The 23923-nt window shown below is 47.7% G+C and overlaps 2 protein-coding genes across 4 annotated transcripts in view; both read left to right on the top strand.

Moving 5' to 3' along the window:
• Positions 1-1374: 1374 nt before the first annotated feature.
• CNEP1R1 (CTD nuclear envelope phosphatase 1 regulatory subunit 1) lies at positions 1375-12954 on the top strand. Of its 2 annotated transcripts, XM_040982740.1 has the most exons (7): positions 1375-1469; positions 1552-1600; positions 1868-1941; positions 4691-4764; positions 7291-7400; positions 7516-7570; positions 11151-12954. In XM_040982740.1, exons 1-7 carry the CDS (start codon positions 1445-1447, stop codon positions 11190-11192), a joined length of 429 nt encoding a protein of 142 aa, XP_040838674.1. In that variant the 5' UTR covers positions 1375-1444; the 3' UTR covers positions 11193-12954. The 2 variants fall into 2 exon arrangements, with proteins under 2 accessions (XP_040838674.1, XP_040838675.1); XM_040982741.1 differs by lacking the exon at positions 1552-1600 and having other exon boundaries at positions 1870-1941.
• A 7571-nt stretch (positions 12955-20525) lies between these two features.
• The window catches only part of HEATR3 (HEAT repeat containing 3), a 40416-nt gene continuing 37018 nt past the window's right edge, over positions 20526-23923 (top strand). Inside the window, exons 1-3 of one of the 2 annotated variants that reach the window (XM_040982738.1) lie at positions 20526-20760; positions 20863-21035; positions 22413-22500. In XM_040982738.1, the coding sequence (XP_040838672.1) occupies positions 20620-20760; positions 20863-21035; positions 22413-22500 (402 nt within the window). In that variant the 5' untranslated portion in view covers positions 20526-20619. The remainder of the gene's footprint in view (positions 20761-20862; positions 21036-22412; positions 22501-23923) is intronic. The other variant, XM_040982739.1, reaches the window with a different exon arrangement.

Here is a 23923-nt window from a genome sequence, read left to right as displayed (position 1 = left end):
GCCCAAAGCCTTGGGACCCTGCACCCACATAGAAGACCCAGAAGTTGTTCCTTGCTCCTGGCTTTGGATGGACTCAGCTCTGGCCTTTGTAGCCACTTTGGGAGTGAAATCAGTGGATGGAAGATCTTTCTGTCTCTCCTCTCTGTACATCTGCCTTTGCAATAAAAATCAATACATTTTTAATTAAAAAATTAAATGATATTTTTATAAGAGCAAATTTAAAAATTTTTGGAGATTTATTTATTTTTACTGAAATGGCAGATTTACATCCACTGGCTCACTCCCCAAGTGGCCTCAACAGCCAGAGCTGAGCCAATTCAAAACCAAGAGCCAGTAGCTTCTTCATGGTCTCCTATGCAGGCACAGGATTCTAAGGCTTTGGGCCATTTTCCGCTGCTTTCCCAGACCATAAGCAGGGAGCTGGAAGGGAAGTGGAGCAGCCAGAACAGGACCTGGTGTGCACATGGAATGCCTTGCTTCAAGTGGAGGATAAGCCAGTTGAACCAATGCACCAGCCCACAGCTAGCTTCTTCTTAACCACCTTGAGTTTTTGGTCTCATAAAGCCCTCTTGTTATCCTTCCTTTATCTCTCTGCATTTTACTACCCTGTTAATTCCCTCAGGTAACTGCCCTTATCTGAAATCAATGACATAACAGCATGGCTATTACCTGCTATGTGGCCTTCCACTTTGAGGGCAGGGAATGTTGCTTGTTTGATTATCATAAAATCTCTGGCAAATACCGTGCACTATGGGGTGCGCTGCTACCATAGAGGCTGCAGTCAGGGGTGAATGTAAGTAGTTCCTGCGTGATTTAATGAATGCAGGACCACCAGCAAATGAGCAAGAAGGGGTTATAATCCAACACACCTGTGGTCAATGCCTTACTGATTTTTAAAAAAATTATACAGTTGAATGACGTAAAAAGACAGCCAGCAAGAGAAGAACGTCCGTGTTTGGCATCGAGTTAGTTTTGTGCATATTTTGTTTCCCCTTGAGGTCCGTGCCGGTTTGCTTCCCTCGTTAGCAAGCAGAATATAGCTTTGAAGGTAATGAGCATGCTCAATATTCAATAAACGAAAGGAAGCCAGCAAAACGATTCTGCCCAACGGGCCCGTGCCGGCTGCGGTTCCTCCCCGGGACAGGAGGCGGCGCCAGCGACACACCAGGTCGGCCACTAGCGGCTCTTGGCCCCTCCGGCGAACCGTCCATCACAGGTTCCTCCCCCTACAGCGGCTGACGCAGGCTTTAGCCAATAGCAGCCCGTCTTAGTCGAGTGTCTGGCCGAGCCGTCCAGTAAACGCAGCGGGTGTAGGTGAGGGGCGGGGCGGCGGGGCGGGGCCGAGGGCAGCGGTTAGGGGTGGGAGTTGGCGCTGAGGGCCGGTCGGGGCCGCCGAGCTGCGATGCGGACGGGGTCGCGGCGGTGAGCGGAGCTGCTCCTCGACATGAACTCGCTGGAGCAGGCGGAAGGTAGGCCGTGGCTGCCGGGGCCGTCCCCGCGTGCCCGCGCGTGCAGCGCCCTGCCCGGCTCGCCTCTCTGCCCCGGGCCCTCCGCCGCCGGTGGCCGCCTTCCTTGCCACTGTGGTTTCCGGTGGCTGCAGGGCTTGGGCAGACCTGCGGGGACGCGTGCGGTGCAGCACCGCTGTCAGCACGATGCGCGCCCACCTCGGAGGGCGCCGCTGACCCTTCCGCGCTGGGCGTCCCGAAGGGGCCCTCCCGGCGTTGCTGGCTGCGGGCACCGGCCGAGGCTGGCCGCTCTGCAGCCTCCCGAGGGCGAGCCGTGCACGGGAACGGCGCCAGGGCGGTCGGCTGTGAAGCCCACACGGAGCCCCGGGCTCTAACGAGGAAAACGAAATGTTGTTTGCTCTAGATCTCAAGGCTTTCGAGAGGCGACTCACTGAATACATTCACTGTTTGCAACCTGCCACCGGACGCTGGAGAAGTAAGTTGCTGAGTGTTTTTTGAAAGGGAAAATGAGCCTGACAGTTGATACCCGTGTCCCTAGGCAGGAATAATTCGTTTTCAGGGGAAACTTGGTTCACAGGTGCTTCCTTGCAAAGCCTGCGTGTGGGTGTGGACAGTTCACGCCTTTAACATCGTGATCGGTGCATTATCCAGTTTTTTATAAAAAATCATAACTGGCCACCCTCTGAATATTATATTTCCTTGGAAGAAGTACAGAGAAATAGGAAGAGGCAGAGAGACCATGCATCTGCTGGTTCTCTGTTTAAATGACCACCTTGGCCAAGGCTGGGTCTGCCAGGTGACTGCAGGGGCTCAAGCATTCAACCCATTCTCCACAGCTTTCCCTGGCACGCTGGCAGGACGCTGGACTGGATGTAGAGTCAAAACTTGAACCTGCGCCCATATGGGATGCTGGCATTGTGGAGAGCAACTTAACTCAGTATTCCACAATACTGGTCCCTGAAATAAAGTTTTATTAAGGAAATCACATTATCAGTGCATGCTTGAAAAGGTTGTGAAGTTGGGACTGGCACAATAGCTCAGCTGGCTAATCCTCCACCTGCAAGCGTTGGCATCCGTATGGGTGATGACTCATGTCCTGGCTGCTCCACTCCCGCCGGAGTTTCCTGCTAGGGCCTTTTGGGAAAGCCCCAAGGCCTTGGGATTCTGCATCCACCTGGGAGACCAGGAGAAGCTCCAGGCTCCTGGCGTTGCATTGGCTCAGCTCTGGCTGTTGCAGTCATTTGAGGAGTGAATCAGTAGATGGAAGAACTTTTTCTCTGTAAATCTGCCTTTCTGGTAAAAAAAAAAGGTCTTTAAAAGACAAACAAGAAAAAAAATGTATAAAGCTACCGTTCGTTGATTCGTTGCTGAGCATAACGATGCTGCTGTGGAATCTAACTTGGAATTAAAGCTGCCGTGATCACCGTCTTTGTTTACTCCATGAGGCTGCAACGTGGCTTGAGCAAAGCGTGGTTGCTCTCCCCACAGACAGTGAGCTGGCAATGGGGGCCAAAGCCATGATTACCTGTGGCGGGTCCAGCCTTCACTTTTTGATTGTTCATTATTGGAATGGAGTTCCTGCCAAGAAGCAGATCCATTGCACTCTCTGGCGACTCGGTTTGAAGGACTCAAGTGGCACTGTCATGGTTGGGTCTTTCTCTGGGTGATGGTGTTTTAGAGCATCCTTGCTAGATCTGTTTGGCGCTGGGTCATGTTGCATCCAGTGACAGTCACCACAAAGTTTTATTACAACGAGAGGCAAAGCAACCAATGACACCCCTTACTGAAGTGTGCCCCAAATGGCGCAGTCACAGGGTTTTTATAGGAGCTGTTTACAACAGCTCCAAGGGGGCCAATTTACAATAGCTTATAAAGGAGGGGAGGAAAGGCTGCACGTTCCCTGCCTGTCTCAGGCTGGGCAGCCCCTGCCTGGCTCTTCGCTGGTCCAGTAATTACGGTAACTGGACTCCAGCCTGGAGGCCACCTGTGAGATAACCAGACTCTGGCCTTGGCGTCATCTTTGGGTTGATTAGGTTGGGACCTGGATTCATGCGGATTAAGGGCCATTGGCACTAAAGGTCACACCGGTAGGCCTGCAGGCTCACACGGTTTCTTAGCCAAGCAAGCAAAGCAGAAGTTACCAAAGTGAAAAGTGAGCCATGTTTACTCCATGTGGGTTTCAGCCCTGCAGTCATACACTGAGAATTTGGGTTGGTTCCAATTTACAAGAAATGATGTTCTCGGGCTCCGTGGTTTACCTGGGAACTGCCCCCCAAGAAACAGGTTTTTTTATAAAGCTTGGGAATTTTGAAATAGCCAGGTCTTAATTTCAAAAAGTAAGATAAAATAAATACATGTCATTTTGGACTCAAGGTCGCAGCACTAAGTGTAGATGACAGTGTATGAATTTGTTAACAGTCAAGTATGTGTATGAGATCCTTTCTAGTATAATGGTTAAAAAAAAGAACTAAATACGTTGTATTTCTTTTATGGAAGTACAAAAATATAAGGAATTGGGTTTAATCTGTCGTCGGCTCAAAACAGTTGTCTTGTAAAGGTGTAAGGAGATTTTGTGTCTTAATACGTGGGAATCACATTTTGTTGTACTTTCAAGATCTCCATAGAACTCTCAAGGAAAGTGGAGTTAGCGGAGAGAAAGGACCCACTCTGAGTTCTACCAGCAGCGATTTCCACCCGATGTTCCTTTAATAAGATCCTTTAACATCTGATCCTGATGGGTGTGCCTCCTGCTGACCCCGACTTTGTCCCACTGACCTGTGTTGAGTCAACAGCAGCAGACAGCTCCTCAGCAAGGACATACTCTTTTGCAGGAAGTTCCAGTGCCTTTAAAAAGGAGTCTTTGGTTTGTTTACACTGGAAAATGAGAGATGTATGTGTGTGGCTTTTTGTTTGAATTTACAAGATCTGTAAAATTAGCATGAAGTACAATAAAGGTAACATAAAAGTAGTCTTCTATTGAGTTGTTAACATCTAAGTTCTTCTGTTTGGCTAAGTCACGAGGGAGAGCTGTGCTGGACTGCGGAGGTTCCAGCAGGTTCCAGCGTTGTGGAGGATTCCTTCAGGTCAGCTCTGCTGCTTCTGAACTCCGTGGGCATGTTGTCAGTTAATTCCAGGCTGCCTTCCTGGTCACTGAGCAGAAGTGGTGGTGGTAGAATCAGACACAGTGTAACTGCTCACTAACTCCATGTTCTGTTTCTCATCAGTGCTTCTTATAGTGGTGTCTGTCTGTACTGCGACTGGTGCCTGGAACTGGTTAATAGACCCTGAGACACAAAAGGTAGACGTTTTGTTTTCAATCTTTCTAATAGGGGAAATGAGATAGGGTATAATACAGTGCCTTGTTCATTGTGTTACGTGTTACTTACTGCCACTGCTAGTGATATTGTTGATTATATTAAACATTGCATTTATGAATTTGCTTAAGGAACAATTTTGGCTGGATGTTGTGAATTAAGTATCTTTACAAGGGGAAAAGGCCTAAGAAGTAAGGGCCACTGTGTTTATCTTCTCCATTTACTTCAGGACTTGTGTACAGCCTTTTTTAGTTTTTAATTTTTACATATCCCATCTTCGTTTCAATGTGCACACTCTTCTGCTTTACTCACTTAATGTCATCTTTTAAAAGTCAAAAAATATGACACTTTTTTGTGAGTTATCTGTTAATACCTTTTTTCCATTCTGTAAAACTTTTGATCTAACTTTATGGGAAACATAAGATAAAATAGCAAAATACAAGGGTAATAAAAGTTAGGACACAGTAAAAAAAAAAAAAAAGTAGACTGGGAAGTTACAACCAGGAAGGAAAAGAAGTCAAGAAAAATTCTTCGATTTTCTTGTTCTTGAAGAGGATTTGTACCACCAGTTCTTGAGCTAAAGCATTTCTAAGAAAATTTGCTTGCTCGAGTTTAATATGGGTAACACTTTCCCAGCAGGTGCTGTGTAAGAACGTAGTGTTTCATCGGAAGGTGATTTTTGCAGGCCTCTGTGATGTAAGCCCGACCGATGTTTCTCACACTCCTACCCCTTTCTAACGTGGGCCTTTGTTGCACAGGCCTGCAGTTAGCATGGGGCTTTCCTCTACAGTGAGGTTTTTAGTTATGGGGTTACAGTGTTAAATTTTCACAAATGCTACCCTCCCTCTGCCTTGGAAACTAGTTAAATAGACTACTTCCATCCCAGTGGCTTCACGGATAGCTTTGTAAGTTACACAGAAGGAAGGCCTAACAGGAAGGCTTTTGGCAGCTGTCTGCATGGTGTTTCAGACAGCCCCGGGTTTATCTGGACGTTGTTTCCCTGAGTGCTCACTGAGGTAGACACAGGATGGCAGGCAGGGGAGGTGGGGACAGAGTTTTACGTTACTGGAGGGGTTTTGTGGCCGACAGAAAGCTCTCCTGTGTGCTTCTTTATAAAACCCTGATCTTAAGGCTGCACTTGCTCTCATCTTCAGGAAAGAGAGGGAGGAGGCTGGCAAGAAGATTGAAAAAGGTCTGTCTTGGGAAATGAGCCTGTTCTAATTGGGAAAATATAAGCTGATTTCAGCTGGTTGAGATCTTAATAAAACCCATAATTAAATGTAATTTGAAATAGGCCCAAATCTATGTAGTTAATATGATTTTCTAAATTAGGTGAGAATGTAACTATTAGCCTAAGGGTTAGTGCTTCTTATTTCATTATTTAATAACCCACACCTGACAGGAGTTTTAAGCAGCAGTTGCATCTGAAGCAGGAATTGTAAACTAGTGGCTCGCCCGTGTGGGGAGCCAGGCTTGTGGCTGAGCCCGAGACCACTGCTGCAGGGTGCATTCAGGCAGGGAGTCATCGGCCAACCTGCCGCCACTGGGCCGGAGTTCAGCTGTCCCCGGCGAGTTGCAGGTACTCTCTGGATCAGTAACTTTGCTTTGGAATCTCTTCCAGTCTCTTGTTTCTCTGATGAAATCTGGTGTCTGGCACTCCTCTGTCTCGGGGGAGCGCAGAGGGCTGTACCCAGCTGGAGCCTGTCCCCGTCTGCCCCAGAGGCCTTAGATGCTTGGATTTGTCTCTTCATCTGCCCTTCCTTTCTTCTTCTTCTTTTTGTGTTTTAGATGTATTTATTTGAAAGGCAGGGTTGGGATGAGGGAGGTCTTCGAGCCAGTGATCCACTCCAAATGGCCACAGCGGCAGGGGTGGGCCAGGCCACAAGCAGCAGCTTTTAGTGGGTCTTGTACACAGGTGCAGCAGCCCATGCGCTGGCACTGCGTTCTGCTGCCTTTCCAGGTGCATTGGCAGGGAAACAGCCCTGAAGTGGAGCAGCTGACACTCGAGCTGGTGTCTGTGGGATGCTGGTGGTGCCACCCCGCAGCACTGCCGCCCTCTAGTCTACATTTCTCTGCCCTGGCATCCAGTTGTGGTGCTCTTTTCCAGTTGTGTTCCGGTTCACTTACCCTTAGAATTGAGTCATACCTTTTTTTTCTTTTTGGTATAGCCAATCAGACTATAGTGTGCCCACAGCAAAAATAAGTGCCCACAGCAAAAATAAGTCCCCCCCCCCTTTTTTTTTTGGAATTCTGGTTCGCTGTAGTTGCTGTTAATCATTTCAGTGTCCTGTGGCCATCTAAATCGTACTGGTTTCAGAAGCATGCTCATGTTTGGTTTTTACTGGAAGTGTGGCTCACCAGGGGAGGGGAGGGACAGTGACAGGATTCTGTGTGCTCAGAAGTGTGGCAGCAGGTGGTTAGGCTGCCTAGGATTATGCCGGAGTAGAGAGAGACGAGTGAGCACTCCTGAGTGTGTAACGCTTCTCGTGTTCTTGCCTCATCTCTTACAGGTGTCCTTCTTCACGTCGTTATGGAATCATCCGTTTTTCACCATCAGCTGTATCACCTTAATAGGGTTGTTCTTCGCCGGCATACATAAGCGTGTTGTTGCACCATCAATGTATCCTTTCCCGTGGATTTGTATTCTCCAAATGAAATTAAAATACCTCTTCAATCTAGAATCATTAGAAACCTAATCCTGAAATGAGAGCTTTTCCTTGACCACATTTGTTTAGCATAGCTGCTCGATGTCGAACAGTATTAGCAGAGTACAACATGTCTTGTGATGATGTAAGTGCTTTTTTTACTAGAAATTTGTAAACGTGCATGAAAAGAATGGAATGTTTGGCAGTAGTGATAAATTTGTGGAGTTCGTAGTGGGAATATACTTTATTGATTCTTACATATATTTCTGTCCATTTTGCCATCTCTACAATTGAAATGTGTCTAGTAAACAGTGGCTTCTAACTAAATGGCAGAATTGGCTATTTAATCTTAGTGACTTAAAATCATGATGCATTTAATGATTGGATCCATCTTGGAGTCAGTAAAACAGGGATGGCATTACTGGCTCAGAGCAGCCCAGTGGGTGTTGGTTTCATATGCTAAAGGCATGGGTTAACTTTTGGACTAAGGACATGGGACCTGTGTGTCACTCCAACAGCAGACTGTCTGCCACCGTATTCCGAGTGTCTTACAATTTTGATTAGTACCTTCTATTTTGTATATAAAAGTGTTTCTTCCTTTTACCTTAAAAACCATAAGAAATAGTACCTATTATTAAAAAATGAAGTATTGGGGCAGGAACCTGGGTCATTGGCAGATAATGGATACTGAACAGTTTTTTACATTAGAGTGAAGATGGTATTTCAGATCAATAGGGAAAGAATAGGCTCTTTGTTGGTGTTGAGACTATTGGCTCTTTTTTTGGGGGAAAAAAACCATTTAAATCTGCCTCTTATCAAAACAAACAAAATAACAACAAAAATTTTGAGGCAGGTATGGCGACACACTGGAGCTGCCCATTGGTAGGTATGTCTGCTTCCTATGTCCTTCATGCCAGCTGAAGGTCCCAGCTACTCCTCCTGATCCAGTTTCCTGTCCGGCTGTTGTGGCTGGAGAATGAACCACTAGATAAAATCTCTTCCTCCCCCTTTTCTGTCTCTGGAACCCCGCTTTCAAATAAATGAAAAAATATATATTGTTTATATACACATAACAATGTGGGTGTGCATATATGTATATATTTGTTTAATGAAAGGGTTGGAGTCGAGGAGAGAAAGGGCAGAGAGATATTCCATCTGCTGGTTTATTCCCTAGATGGCTGCAACAGCCAGGAGAGGGCCAGGCCAAAATGTGGAGCTAAGAGATTCGTCCCAGTCTCCCACATGGGTGGCAGGGCCCAGACACTTGGGCCATCTTCCTCTGCTTTTTCTAGGCCATGGTACGGAGCTGAATCAGAAGTGAAGCAGCCAGGACATGAACTGGGATCCATATTGGATGTCAGTATAGCAGGTAGTGGCTTTACCCACTGTGCCACAATGCTAGCCCTTCATTGTGTAAAGTATGCATGCCTCATGACTTAACCATTCTACTTCTGCCCACTCGCTGGGGGTCTGGGGAGACCACACCCACCATAGAAGGGGGCAAGTGTAAGGTTGCTTTAGTGAGAAAGTTTCCAGAATAGGAGTGGTAAGACAAACTGATGCAAGCATGTCTCAGAAGTAGCTGCTTGTGAAGCTATCTAACTGTGGCCGTAACACTTGAAATCTTAAAATATTTGTTGTTGCTGAGAGGCAGACAATGGAGCCCTCACCTGCTGGTTTACTCCCTGGATGTTTGTGACAGCCAGGGACCAGGGACCCAGAACTCGGTCCAGGTTGCCTGTGTGGGTGGCAGAAACGCAAGTGTGGAGGGCTATCCCCTGCTGCCTCGCAGAGTCTGCCTTGGCAGGAAGCTGGAGTCAGGACCCAGAACTGGGACTAAGAAAAAATGGATGTCCCAGACAGAGGTTTAAGTGCTCAGCTGGACACCTGCCCATTCCTCCACTTGTACCCTGCTCACATTCCTCTCTTACTGGACTATTTTGAACAAATCCCAGTAGTACATGTTTAATCTGTAAGTATTTTAGCACATTAGAAACCAAATTTATTACATCTGAGAATGTAAATTCACAGATAACCTGTAGTAATTTTTTTTAAGATTTATTTGTATTTATCGCAAAGTCAAATATAGAGAGAGGAGGAGAGACAAGGAGGAAGATCTTCCCTCCATTGACTCACCCTCCAAGTGACTGCCATGGCAGGTGCTGTGCCAGTCCGAAGCCTGGAGCCAGGAACTTCTTCCAGGTCTCCCACATGGGTGCAGGATCCTAAGTCTTTGCCCTCAACTGCCTTCCCAGGCCACAGGCAGGAAGCTGGATGGGAAGCAGGGCTGCTGGGAGTAGAACTGGTGCCCATATGGGTTCCCAGCACATTCAAGATGAGGACTTTAGCCGCTAGGCCACGGCATTGGGCCCCTCGTGCCAATTTTTTTTTATGATGGCATTGCATTGTGTCTTACCAGTAAAACTAAAATTTTTAATTTTTTTAGAAAAGATTTTTATGAAAGGCATAGTTGCAGAAATGGGGAAGGAAAGGGGAGGGGGAGCTTCCGTCTGCTTGTTCACTTCCCAAATGGCTGCAAAAGTCAGGCCTTGACCAGGCTGAAACCAGGAGCCAGGAACAACTTCTAGGTGTTCCAAGTGGTTGTAAGGGCCCAGGAAGCTGGGACGTGTTCCGCTGCTTTTCCCAAGCACATCAGCAGGGAGCTGGATTGGACGTGAAATAGCGCCCGTATAGAATACCAGCATTACAGGTGATGACTTAATATACCACAACACTAGTCCCGGGAGGATTTAAAATAGATTAAACCGGGCCCAGCACAGTAACCCAGTGACTAAAGTCCTTGACTTGCCTGTGCTGGGATCCCATATGGGTGCCAGTTCGTGTCCCAGCTGCTCCACTTGGGGACTGAATCAATCAACAGAAGATCTTCCTCTCTGTCTCTCCTCTTCTCTGTATATCTGACTTTCCAATTAAAATAAATAAATTAAGAAAAATATAAAACCATGGATAAGCACATAATGCTGTATTCATATAATAGTGCCATCGGTTATAAAAAGAGGCTGTCATTTTGGCTCAATGTATTTATATATAATAAAAGTACAAATTACTGAGGCATGCAAAAAAATGGATGAAACTCAGAAACACATTGAGTGAGAGAAGCAGAAAAGAAGATAGTGCTTACGATTTTGTTCATTTAAAGCTCAGAGCCAGGACTGCTCTAAGGTAGGTGTGTCATGGTGGGTGGGAAGGCCGCTGACTGGAGCGCGGACGGACTCTGACTCTGGCTTCATGTTTTATACAAATGTGACTCAAGCTTATATAGGAATTATACCAATTTATACGAAATATATGGAGTGTCCGTTGTCTAACCATTGATATCCTTGTTAATGAGAAATTATTAAAATTGTGTTTGTTGCTCAGATACATCTATGTATATTTATGCTGTAAAGTCTGGGAAAGGATAGTTTGTATGGAACGAGACTTCGTTTTATCCAGTGGATTATTGATTTCTAGGTAGCCAGCCAGTGGACAGGGAATTCAAATAGAGGTTTGTGTGTGTTTTGAAACAATAAAGAATTCGGGGGAATGGCCCACACAAAGGAAACTGAAATCCTAACCATTATTTAACCTTGACCCAGTATGAGGAAGTGTTCTGATTCTCTGCAGAGAGCCTTTAAATCTTAAAAATAAATGGTGGTGTTTTTAATAGAACTGTGTATTGACATGGTTTTCCCTTTTTTTTTTTTTTTTTTTTTTTTTTACAGACAGGAAAGCTAATTTTGAAACCTAGGCCTCACGTTCAATGACAATCTGTACTCGTTGTGGGACTTATAAAAGCCTTTTTCCAAAACAGTGATGCAGCAAAAAAGCCATAAAGGATTCCTTTACAGCTGGATATGTGAAGGTCACAGCACCGACGGACAAGAAGTGTGCAATATTTCCCGATGGTGGCGAACGCGCGGTGTCAGTGCTTTGGTACCTTGGATTACCTGTGTGTCAGTATTAGTGTCACTTTAGTACTTCAGATCCTGCGAAGATTTCTGCAGGTGAAGTATGTATGTATGTTACTAAGTTAAACTTAGAAACAGAACCTCATTCAGTTTTTATAATGTATTTTTGCAAACTACTGTAAATAGCAAATCAATGCCAAGTTCAACAAAGGAGGCTGTTGTGTGGACTGTGTTCTCCTGCTCCAGTGTTTGAGGGACATCTCGCCACCCAGCCCTTTCAGCCCGGCTATTATGTGTGCCTTCCATTCCTACACTGCTCTCTCAGTCCGCCTGCAGGAGTATCCCCTCCAGCTGAGACTGAGGGAACGTCATCTCCATTATGCCCTAAGAAATCACAGACGTTTCGAGAAAGTTTTTGTTAAAGCAGATATTGAATCCAACAACTATGGTCATTACATTTTTTAAGTCCATTGCTTTCACTGAATGCTTAATGTACTTTAAAGACCATCCCAGGGGCTTCTGAATATACAGGTTTAGTTAGAAATTATGTTTGTCCAGGAATTTGATCATCACTGTTTTAGGTAATTGGGTTTTATGCTGTGGTTGACATCTGGTTACACTAGTGTTGCCAAGGTGTAATTGATTGTCCTGCTCCCTCACCAGGATGACATGGGGGTGGTGCCACAAACCAGAGTCTACAATTCTCACTATTTAGAGAGTGTTAATGACATACTGTGTATGCATAATAGCCACGTGTACAATAATAGACCTTAAAATTAAACTATTGGGATTGCTGTAAATATTTTAAAGTACTGGAGGTGCCTTTTACCTGTTTATTAGAAGATTTTGAAAGATTTAAATTATTTCATGAGCAATCTTTTAAATTTCATTTAATGTAAAGCTCAAAATTCAATAATAGGACAAAAACTTTTTAACAAGGCTGCCATCTAACTGAAATGTGTTCATGTTGGCTTTCCCATGTATAATATTTTATTATTTGAATTGCAGCAATAAATCCCTCTGCTCCTGAGAAGTGTTAAGAGGGTATTCTATATATCCTGCTTTGTGTTTTATTTCCTGTAAATTTTGTAGGTAAATATGTGCATAAAAATAAATACTTTATATATTACTAGTGATTGAGCTGCTTCATTGGTTTAATCTGGCTGTAACTCTAAAATGTTATATCAGTACAGGCTGCTTCTGAGACTAACTGACTAACTGTCCAGTAGTACAAATTTTTTAAGTAGCACTTGCAAATTAATTAAGTTTTTATTCTTAACTGTTTACATGACTCTTAATAAGGAAACAGGGGCTGCTATAAAACTGAAGAGAGATTTTATAATTCTTAATCTTTTGGGGGCTCCAGAACACTTTTCAGTATTTTTAACAGAAGCCAAAATAACAGGGCAAACGGAGACTCTAAGATGGACTGTGTCAATCAGGATTCTTCAGCGACCTCATCGTGCTTGGAATGGCAAGATTGGCAGCAACTCACAACTGTTGAACTGTCAAAACCACTTGAGCAAGATCCGCGGAGCATGCCCCGCATCGGGGACTTGGGAAGGGTTGAGACTGAGTGGGGCTTCTCCCTTTACCTCCCCCTTTACCCCAGATATAGGAAAAAAAAAATGTGGAAACAGTAGTCTTTTCCTGTAGCCCTTGAACCTTTTTGCCCTAATTAACTATGTAAAGATTGTCAAAAATAAAAAAAAAAAAGGAAAAAAAAGCCAAAATAACATCTGAAATAACATCTGTGGACATACAGGCAAAGATACTTCAGAAAGTCCCTTGGAAGTACAGATATTACACCTGGGGCTTAGGATGTCGGCTGTGACACGTCTCACGTAGGAGTCCCTGGATTGACTGCTTCTCCGTGTCCTGATTAACTTCACCGATGTGGAGCCTGAAAGGCAGTGGTGGTGACTCTGGGAGTTCCATTTCTGCCATCCACGTGGGAGGCTTGCAGGGTGGTCGGGCTCCTGGATTTGGTCCCTGCCCACCCATTAGCCGTTGAGGAGTAGACCAGACCGGCGGATAAGAGCTGTGTTTGTGTGTGCGCACGTGCATGCCTCAAGTTAGTAAATAAAAAGTAAACTATTTTTAGGGACAAGTGATATGCTGTTGCACGTTAAGCTGCTGTTTGGATGCTTGTACCCCATCCGAGAGTACTAGTTTAAGTCCTTGTTGTTCTTACCAATCCAGCCTTGTGCTTAGGCATCCTGAGGCTGTAATTGAAGGCTCAAGAACTTGGACCCATGCTACCCAATGGGAGACCTGGAATAAGTCCTTGGCTTTGGCTTAAGACTATCTCTGTTGTAGGCATTAAAGGACTCAACAGACAGACTTAAGATAGCTCTCTTCTGCTCTTATTCTGCCTTTCAAATAGACACATGTAAGAATATATATATGTATATATATATGTATGTATGTTTAAGTTGTGGGAAAATGAAATTGTATGTTTATTTTGGGACTAGTGTTGTGGCATAGCTGGGAAAGTCATGTCATGCAATGGTGGCATCCCATATGGATGCTGGTTCAAGTCTCAGCTGCTCCACTTCCTATCCAACCCAAAAAACCTGGGCAAGCAGCAGAAGATAGCCCACGTGTTTGGACCCTGCATCCATGTTGGAGATGCAGGAGCTCATGGCTTGTGGTCTCATCCAGCCCTTGCCACTGTGAGCATTTAGGGGGCTGAACCAGCAGGTAGAAGACCCCACTTTCTCTCACTGCCTTTCAGATAAAAACAAATCTGTTTTGGTACAAAATCACTGGACCGTATGCATATCCAGCATATTTTTTGGACATTCCTCATATGCATAGATTAAAAAAATCTTAGTTCCATTTTCCAAAATTGAAATTTTATGTATTTGAAGATTTATTTTTATTTGAAAGACAGATTTTACAGAAAAAGAAGGCCTTCCAACCACTGGTTCATTCCCCAAATGGCAACAACTGCCAGAGCTAACCCAGAGCCAGGAGCCAGGAGCTTCCTTTGAGCCTCCTATGCAGTACAGGGTCCCAAGAGCCCGGGCTACAAACAGCTGAGGCACAAACCAGAGCTCAAGTGGGATGCCAGTGCCACAGGGCAGAAGTGCCACAGGGCAGAGGACCAGCCAGCTGTGCCACTGTGCTGGCCCCTTTACTTAAAAGGCAAAATTAGAGGAGAAGAGACAGGTTGTCTGCCCTGTGGTTCACTCCCAAATGGCTATAACACATGCAACCGGGCAAGGCAGGAGCTTGACACTTCATCTGGGTTGGACGTTTGAAAAAACAAGATTGATAGAGAACCAGGATAACAGTTAAGGGCCATTTGCACCTCAATCTTATCAAACATACAAATTTTTACTTTATTTATTTGAAAGGGTTACAGAAAGGGATAGAGATCTTCCATCCACTTGTTCACTCCCCAAATGACTGCAAGGACCAGACCTGCGCCAAGTGAGCCAGGAGTTTCCTGGTCTCCCAAAAAGGGCCAAAATTAACTCCAAAGAAATAATGAAAGGCTGTGCAAGAAAGAACCTCTGGTTGAACAGACTTCCTAGTTCCACAGTGAGCAATATTTGCATTGTCCTACTAATTGAGAAGATGAGTATTGATTTAATCAAGATCTCTGGAACTATTTTGTTAGATGAAAGAGAAGTGCAGGAGAGGGAATTACTAAGTCCTTCCCAGGCCAGTAGAGCAGAAGCTTACATGACAGAAGCGAGCTAAAGTGGTAGTTTATTAGGGCCAGCACTATGGCATAGTGTGTAAAGGTGCTAGCCTGTCCTGGCTGCTAGTGTCCCCAGTGGAGTGGGAAAAGCAGTGCAAGATGCCCAGATGCCTGGGCCCCTGTTATGATGCAAACCCAGATGAAGTTCCTGGCTCAGCCCTGGCTATAGTGTCCACTTGGGGAGCACGCCAGTGGATGGAAGATCTCTCTTTGTCTCTCCCTCTTAAGTACTTAATAAATCTGAAAACAAAAAAAAAAAAAATGGCTAGGTTATCATTCAGGAACACAGGGGTGCTAGGAGAAATAGGTAGATGGGTTTGAGTGTATTCACTTCCTAGAGAGAGCTGCAGGGTATAGAGGCAGGGAATGGTGCTGCTTTGTTTTTAAGACTTTTCAAAAAAAAAATCTAAAAGATTTATTCATTTCCATTGGAAAGGCAGATTTGTAAAGTAGAGACAGAGAGAAAGGTCTTCTATCTGCTGGTTCACTTCCCAAGTGGCTGCAACGGTGGAAGCTAAGCCGATCCAAAGCCAGGAGCCTCCTCCACGTCTCCCATGTGGGTGCAGAGTCTCAAGGCTTTGGATCATCCTCTACTGGCTTTCCAGGCAACAAGCAGAGAGCTGGATAGAAGTGAGACAGCTAGGACAGCTCATGAGGAATCCCAGCAGAGGCAAGGCAAAGATTTAGGCACTAGGCTATTGCACCAGTCCCAACTCTTGAAATTGTGTATGCATGTGATCTACTACTTTTCAGTGAGGTTGTTCTGTATAAGCTAGATAGTTTGTTTATCCAAGAGGCAGAGAGACAAGTCCACGCTCTGGTTTACCTGCCAGATGCCGCAGTGGCCAGGATGATGGTGGGCTGGGCTGCAGCCAGGTGCTGGACACTGAGGCCAGCTGTCCCAAGTGGGTGGCAGGCACCCAGTTACATGAGCCATCGCCACAGCTTCTTAGGGTCTGCACAAGCAGGAAGCTGAAGCGGAGAGCTAGCCTGAGTCCAGAATTACCTGAACTTTCCGGTGTAGACCCAGAGCATGTTAACCACGATGCCCAAACCCACTCTCTGGAGGGAGTAGTTTATTCTGCAAGGGGAGAAACAGAGAAAGCCAGGCTTCCTCTGCTGACACGGGTTCCTTCCTGCGTCTTTCCCTTTGTCTGACTGATTTCCTCCATCTGCCGGCTGTGAGGAGTTAGAGGCAGTATATTGCGGTGATAACAAGCCACACTGCAGTTGGGCTCTGAGATTAATTCCTGTCGTTGGCAAATCTTGTGCTCTTGGGCAAGGAGCTTCACTGCTGTGTGCTCTGGGTGCCTCCTCTCTCACATGGGGATGATTGCAGGGCCTGGGATAGGCAGAGGAACTGACTAAAACCTGGGTAAGTTCTGCGGGATATTTAAAAGAATATTAAGCTTTGTGCCCGGCATGATGGCTCAGTGGCTAAATCCTCCCCTTGCAGGTGCTGGGAACTCATGTGGACGCCAGTTTGTATCCCAGCGACCCCACTTCCCATCCAGCTCCCTGCTTATTGCCTGGGAAAGCGCTCAAAGATGGCTCCAAGCCTTGGGACCCTGCATCTGTGTGGGAGACCCAGAAGAAGCTCTTGGCTTCTGGCTTCAGATCAGCTCAGCTCCAGTCATTGCAACCTCTTGGGGAGTGAACCAGCGGACAAAAGATCTTATTGTATGTCCTCTGTAAATCTGACTTTCCAGTAAAAACTTTTTTTAAAATCAGCTTTATCAAGATTAATTTGCATAAAGCTAATTCACCTCTTGTGACTATAAAGTTTGAAACATTTTAGGAAATGCAATGTCCAGGCAGCAGTCATACAAGCAAGCTACACAACATTCCATCACTCCAGAAGGTTCTTCGGTCAAGCCCCTCATCCTGGCCACTGGGCCTGCACAGCTACCAATCTCCTCCCATCATTAGAGATTAGATTTGTTGTTCCTTTTAAATACATTTTTATTTGAGAGCTAGGGAGGGAGAGAGATAGCTCCCATCTTCTGGTTCACCCCCTAAACACGATGCATAAGGCTGAGTTAGGATTTGGGGGCTCAGTCACTTGGGCCATCCATCACATGCTGCCTCAGAGTGCGGTGGCAGGACGCCAGAGCCAAGGCCTGAATGTGGGGCACAGTGGTAGAGGGGGTGTGGGAGAACAAGCAGTAATGGCACCAGAGTTTTCATAAAACAGTCCATTTTCCAGAGCAGTTTTAGGTTCAGAGCAAAATTGAGAGGAAAGTGTCATATATGCACGAGGTCTGATTCGTTGACTTCATTGAAAGGCAGAGTTACAGAGAGGAAGAGGCAAAGAGAGAGAAATCTTTAGTCTGTTGGTTCACTGTAGGAGGACACTGTGAGCCTGGAAGGTCAGCGAGCACAGGTTTGCAGTTCATTGGACAGTATTTGCATGACAACAACCAAATGGCTACCTTTGGTATAAACAGCATGTAAATGAGAACACCTGGTGGGATATACAAAACAAAAGGAATTCCAATCAAGAGAGGGAAACAGTACGGACTCTCAGTGTATAAAGTCTGATGCCCCTAATAAACTTCGGCTCTGACCATCAGTCAGGGTCCACGCGTGTTATTATCGGCTCCGTGCACCAAGTCCGTCGCTGCGGGACAGCGACAGTTCACTCCCCAAATAGCCACAATGATCAGACCTGGGTGAGACCAAAGCCAGGAGCCAATAGCTTCACCCTAGTCTCCCATGGGCAGTATAATAGCCAGTACGTGAACTGGCAACCATATGGGATGGCGGAGGCTTAGCCTACTTTGCCACTATGCCAGCTCCAGGGGTATAATTTTATAGCTATACACATGAAATTGAAACTTACAGTTGCAATTCTGAGTTGTGATTTAAGACCAAGGAATACAGCACATGCTGTCTCAAAGGAGACCTGTCCCTGACTGCAAGGAACGCACTATGTGGAAGTGACATATTTCCTAGGGTTCTGAGTGGGAGCTTAGCCTGGGCAAAGCTTTGAGGTCCCATGGAGAACAGCTGAGGGGTGAAATGAGATGGGCAGGGGAGAGGTGCAGATCAAGCCGCCTTACCCACAAGAGCCTGCAACAGGCAAGGCTGAAGCCCAGAAGCCAGAAACTCCACCCCTTGAGCCCTCACCTGCACCTTAGGAGGCACTCCAACCCAGGCTTCCAGGAGACAAAGACATCCCAAGCTTTGCAACCGCCCAGCCACACCCCCACCTCCAGCTGAGGTTTGATCTCTGTCCTAAGGGAAGACACTGAAAGGTTTTTAGGCAACAGAGTCAAAGCATATTTTTGAAGGATCACGCCAGGGGCTCTGTTATGGGGAATGGGCAGGGCAGACCTGGGGACACCTGAGGACAAGTGGTCAAGGAGAAGACATCTTTTAGAGGAGGGGCGGGGATCAGGAGCCAGATGAGCAGATTCAAAGAAAAAAAATCCCATATGGGTGCTGGTTCCAGTCCCTGCTATACTACTTCTGATCCAGCTCCCCTTGTTAATGCACTTAGGAAAGCAGCACAGGATGGCCCCAATGCTTGGGTCCCCACACCTATGTGAGAAACACACGAACCTTGGTTTCAGCTTGGCCCAGCCTGGTCGTTGCAGCCATGTGGGGAGCAAACAGTGGATGAAGGCGTCTCTTCTCTCCCCAAGTAACTCTGCCTGTCAAACAAACAAAAAAAATAATGTTTAAAATAATGATCATGGGGCCTGGCGCGATGGCTTAGTGGCCAAATCCTCGTCTTGTCCAGGATCCCATGTGGGCACTGGTTCATGTTCTGGCTGCTCCACTTCCCATTCAGCTCCCTGCTTGTGGCCTGGGAAAGCAGCCAAGGATAGCCCAAAGTCTTGGGACCCTGTACCCCAAATAGGGAAACCTGGAAAAAGTTCCTGGCTCCTGGCTTCAGATCAGCTCAGCTCTGGCCATTGCAGTGTGTGTCTGGGAGGCAGGGTATGGGTAAGCTACTAGTACAGCAAACTAGTTGTTGAAACATGAAGCCATTTGTCTGTGAGTTGGAAGTTTTTGAAGCCCCTCTTTGTATGTGAGGAGAGATTGTCTTATCCCAGGAATTCTAAATTTGGGTAAATATCTCTGACTCCTTCACCAGGTCTGCACGTGACGCTGTTGTGCCGCATTTTAAAATCCCCAGATAATCATCAAGTCTGAAGCCAGTACTAAGGCATAAAGGTGGTTTATTCAGGTTAACCTAGGTCTCCCAGCCAGCTGGGCGGGGGGCGGGGCAGCCGCAGCCAAGGATGCTGCAGGATCCGCAGGGAGGACAAAAAGGGCGAGCCAGAACAAGCAGGAGAGCCCAAGCCCCCCAGTTCTATACATCTCAGGCTATTAATTATACAGTCATGATTTAGCAGCCTTCTATTGGTGGATTTGAAACAAGCAACTTTCAAAAGGTACAAATCGATGAGCTATAGGGCGGTGGGTCTTATCAAACAGCAGGTACCTCCTTCCTGAGGAGTGGTCTGCCTACATGACCTGCCAGGTGGCCTGCCAGGTGTCAGGCCTGGAGTTCAAGCCATTAAGGCAGACTCACAAAAGGCAGAACACGCCCTAGGTTCTTCAACACCATTCACATGTCTTCGAGTATACCATTCCCAGGGACTCCTGAGAGTACGGGGAGCCTGCCTCCAAGAATAACAGGACCTTGGGGAAAGGAACTTGTACAGCAAAAGCGTGCGGGGTCAGGGGGTTGAATATGTCTTCCTGGGACAAAAGTGATTCACGCCCACTGAGCAACTTTGAGGACTAAATAAAGGGTAGAAAGAGGAAAAAGAAAAGCTGTGTTGTTCATTTGAAAAGGGTAAAAAGAAGGAGGGAGGGGCAGAGAGAGGGAGAAGGGGAGAGCGAGACCCAAAGAGAGAGACAGAGAGGGAGAGAGATAGATATCTCCTATCTCCTTGTTCACTCCCCAAATGTCTGAGCCAGAGCTGGCCTGGGCCGAGGCCAGGAACTCCATCTGGGTCTCCTACGTTGGGTGGCAAGGATCCAAGTACTTGAGCCGTCACCTGCTGCCTCCCAGGGTGTTAGCTGGTCTGGTACGCCATTCTGATACAGAATGCGGCCAAGTGGCGTCCGCACCCCACCCCGTACCTGTAGTTGGTCCTTGATACACCCCAGCTTCCCCAAGTGAACTACACCCCTGGGTGAGTGGTACTTCCTTCAGGGTAGGGTCGCCTCCTACACAGAGGACGCTGAAACCCAAGCACTCAAGAAGGGTCCTCACTGCAAGCCACCGCGAGGCTTCCCCACAGAACCAGCCCCACGGCGCGGCTGGCCCCGCCCACGGCCGCGGCTGGCCCTTCCACGAGTGCGGCTGGCCCCGCCCGCGACGGCGGCTTACCCCGCCCACGGCCGCGGCTGGCCTCGCCCACACGCCCTTCCACGCCTGCGCGTTTCCCGCGGCTCCCCCTCTCGCAGGCCGCCAGCGCGGTGCGCATGCGCGCTGCCTCACCATGTGTATGCGAGCGGCCGGGCGGCTCAGCTGAGTGGAGACGCTGGCGTCTCTGTCGGTGGCCGCCCGCTCCGGTCCTCCTTCAGGCCGTCCCCGCAGCGCACATCGCCATGGGCAAGAGCCGGACCAAGCGCTTCAAGCGACCTCAGTTCTCCCCCACCGGAGACTGTGAGGCCCAAGCGGCTGCAGAAGCGGCCAACGGGACTGCCGACGAGGAGGACGACGGGCCGGCGGCCGAGCTGCTGGAGAAGGTGAGGCGGGGGTCCCGCCAGGCGCCGGGGGCCGGGGGGAGGCCGTTCCGCTCCGCGGGGCGCATGCGCACCCAGCCCCCTAACCGCTCCCTCATCCCGCAGCTCCAGCACCCGAGCGCTGACGTCCGCGAGTGCGCGTGCGCGGGCCTGGCCCGCCTGGTGCAGCAGCGGCCGGTGCTGCCGGGCCTGGCGCGCAGGGACGCCGTGCGTCGGCTCGGGCCGCTGCTGCTGGACCCCAGCCTGGCGGTGAGGGAGACGGCGGCCGGCGCGCTGAGGTGAGCCGGGAGGGCGGGTGCTCTTCGGGGTTGGGAGGGGGCCCACGTTTGCAATCGGAGGAGCAAGACCGACCCCGGGGACCCTCGGGCTACACGCAGTCCCTCTAGGTGTTTCAGGTGCAGCCAGCACCTGGCACACTTTTGGATGCTCTGCAAGAACCTTTCATGGGTTGGAAGAACGCTTCCAGCCGGTTTGGCAGGAATTGTAGATGATGCAGGGGGGCTTTGGAGCAGGTAGAACCTTGAATCAGCACAGCCCTGGTGATAGGAGAAAGAATTGGAAGAAAGTAAAACACGGTATTTATGCAGTGAGCACACTAAATGAGTTAGCAGGGTGGGAGGCCTGAGCAGGGCGCTCTGTGGATGGCAGCTGTGAATGGAGACTTGCAAGATGGGCCAGCTGGATATGGGAGAAGAAGAACCATAGGATTCCCCGCGGAGTAATGAGACAGCAAAGGGCTGTGCTGAAGCTGGGGAGATGGACCTGATACAGGTAGGGCTTACTCTTAAGTAAGGGGTTTCCTTTCCCAGAAACCGTTCTACTTCTGCAGAGAATAGACTGTAGAGGGGGCAAGAGGAAAAGTTAGCGTGTGTATTGAAGTGTAGCCCTACTGACTTAAGGTTTATGTTGAGTGCCTCCTGTGTGCTGGCACTGGGCTTGAGGCAGAGTTTCACAGGGGATTGAGGAAGATGGTCGTTAACCAAGTAATTGCAGAAGTGTGTGTGGCACAGCTGGTACAGAGGATGCTGTGAGATGGTGAGTGGTGGGGGGCTCCAGGAAGGCAAACCTGGGAGTGACAGGAGGTGAGCTAGGACAGAGGAATCGTGAGGAAGCAGTGTGTTCCCCCCAACGCTCCGCCTCCTCAAGACACATGCAGACAGGGAGCTCCTGGAAGCTTCTGGGCACATCTTGACTTCACACCCCTTTTCTTGCTGCCTGACACGGGGCTGAACCCGCACAAGGCAAGCAGCATCTTCTCCGTCCTGTTTACCCAGGGCTGCTTCAGTAGCCTCACCTTGCTGGCCTCCCAGCGTGGATTCCAAGGAGGATCCCCTGATTGGGACTGTGGTTCATCCACGTGAAGTGGGAACCGACTGCTCTCCGCTCCCTCCCGTGTGGCCACATTTCAGTGTACTTAGACCTCAGAACTAAGTTGTTGCTTAACACGGTCATTTGTTCACATCTTGTAGAAGGATCAGAGCAGATGGGAATCTGGAGACTTGTTCTGTAGCATATGAAAGAAGTAACAGGTGATACCCCTGGCAAACCTCAGGTACTGAGAGCAGACCTCTGATATGGCAAACCTCAAGTACTGAGAGCTTTCTGGAGTTTTGTGACATGTAACTGAACATCAAACATGTTTTCAACTTGTGTAGAAATCTGAGTGCCTGTGGAGGTTTTGAAGTTTGCGATGACATGGTTACTAAGGATGTCATGACTCCTCTGGTTGCGCTTCTTAAAGAGGTATGTGGGCTGGGGGGTGGGTTGCATTTATTTGCGTGGTTAAGATGGACCCCCCCACATCAGAGTACCCGAGTTTGATTCCTGTTCCCAGCTTATGATTCCACCTTCCTGCTTACGCGGACTGTGGGAGGAAGGGATGACAGCTCTGGTAATTTGGTTCCAGCCATCCACTTGGGAGAATCGAGGTCCTGCCTCCAGCCCTGTCCTAGCCTCACCCATCACTAGCATTTGAGGAGTGAACCAGTGGATGGAGAGCTCTTTCTCTCAGACTGTCTGTGCTTCTCAAATACAAATAGATGTTAAAATTAGATTATGGTCATGTTTAAACAAACGGAGAAATATGATCCGGTGTGAAGTGGAAAGGGCACATTGCAGGAAATAGGAGAGGACAGAACAACAGCAGAGGGGTACCTGGAGACTGACAGACACAGGAAAGCAACGAACACAACGGTATGCTGTTGCATTCAACAAGTGGCCATCTGAGTTGCACCAGCAGCCGGAAATCCACCAGCAATAACATGGAAAGGGACTTTTACCGGGAGCCCAGGAGGTGAACCTAGAAAAACAACTGCCTGTCTGCTGGTCTGTCTGATTTGACCAGGAGCAGAGGCAAAGCAGCAGTTCCCAGTTGGGCAGTGTGGAAAAGGAGTGGATTTCATGGCTCAGTCTGCCCCCTAGAGCTGAGTTGGGCACCACTTTGTTTAAGGAGGCAAGGGCTATGGAACACTGAGCTGAGATTGAACTCATTTCTGGCTTAGTGAACTGCAACAACGTGGCATCCTACAGGTTCCATCCAAGACAGGTCTGGGTAGCCCTCAGACCTGATGTCCAGCAGATCAAGAACTCCAGTAGTGGCACATCAGGTGCCATTTTGTACAGTGTGGCAAAAGATTCAAGACTGCAGGGACAACAGTGAGCTGTGCATGCGCTGAGCTTGGAGCAAACTCAGTTCAGTATATTGCACTGGTCCCACAGTGAAAATAATACAAACTGTGGTGTCTTACATGTCAATATAGCTCCATGTGACCCTCAGGCCTAACTGCCAACAGGTTCTGACAAGATCAGCGCCAACAACAACCTAGCTATATAGGACACCTGGTGTCTCCCTAAAATCCTGGGATCTGCTCAAACCAGAAGAAGGAGAAAGTTTGTACAGACAACGGTGCAGCCTCAGCATGGTATCACAGGGGGTGGAGAGTGGTGAGGCAGGAGCTGGGGCTACGGAGCATGGTGGAAGTCTAACGCAAGAACCCAGACTGGAACTCACTGGAGGGAGTGACACAAGTGACTGCAAACAAATAATCATGTACCAACTGCAATAACTAATTGTAAACCTGTGGGTGACAGAGATTAGAAACTTGCCTCAAGGAAAAGATTCTGATAACAAAAAGTACCGTGATCAAGACCAAAAGAAGAGACAGAG

Source organism: Ochotona curzoniae, unplaced genomic scaffold (genome assembly GCF_017591425.1).
Source record: "Ochotona curzoniae isolate NIBS_2020 unplaced genomic scaffold, NIBS_Ocur_1.0 contig_3622, whole genome shotgun sequence".
Taxonomy (NCBI): domain Eukaryota; kingdom Metazoa; phylum Chordata; class Mammalia; order Lagomorpha; family Ochotonidae; genus Ochotona; species Ochotona curzoniae.
The sequence above is the reverse complement of the archived record's forward strand: the minus strand, read 5'-3'. Positions and strand labels throughout refer to the sequence as shown.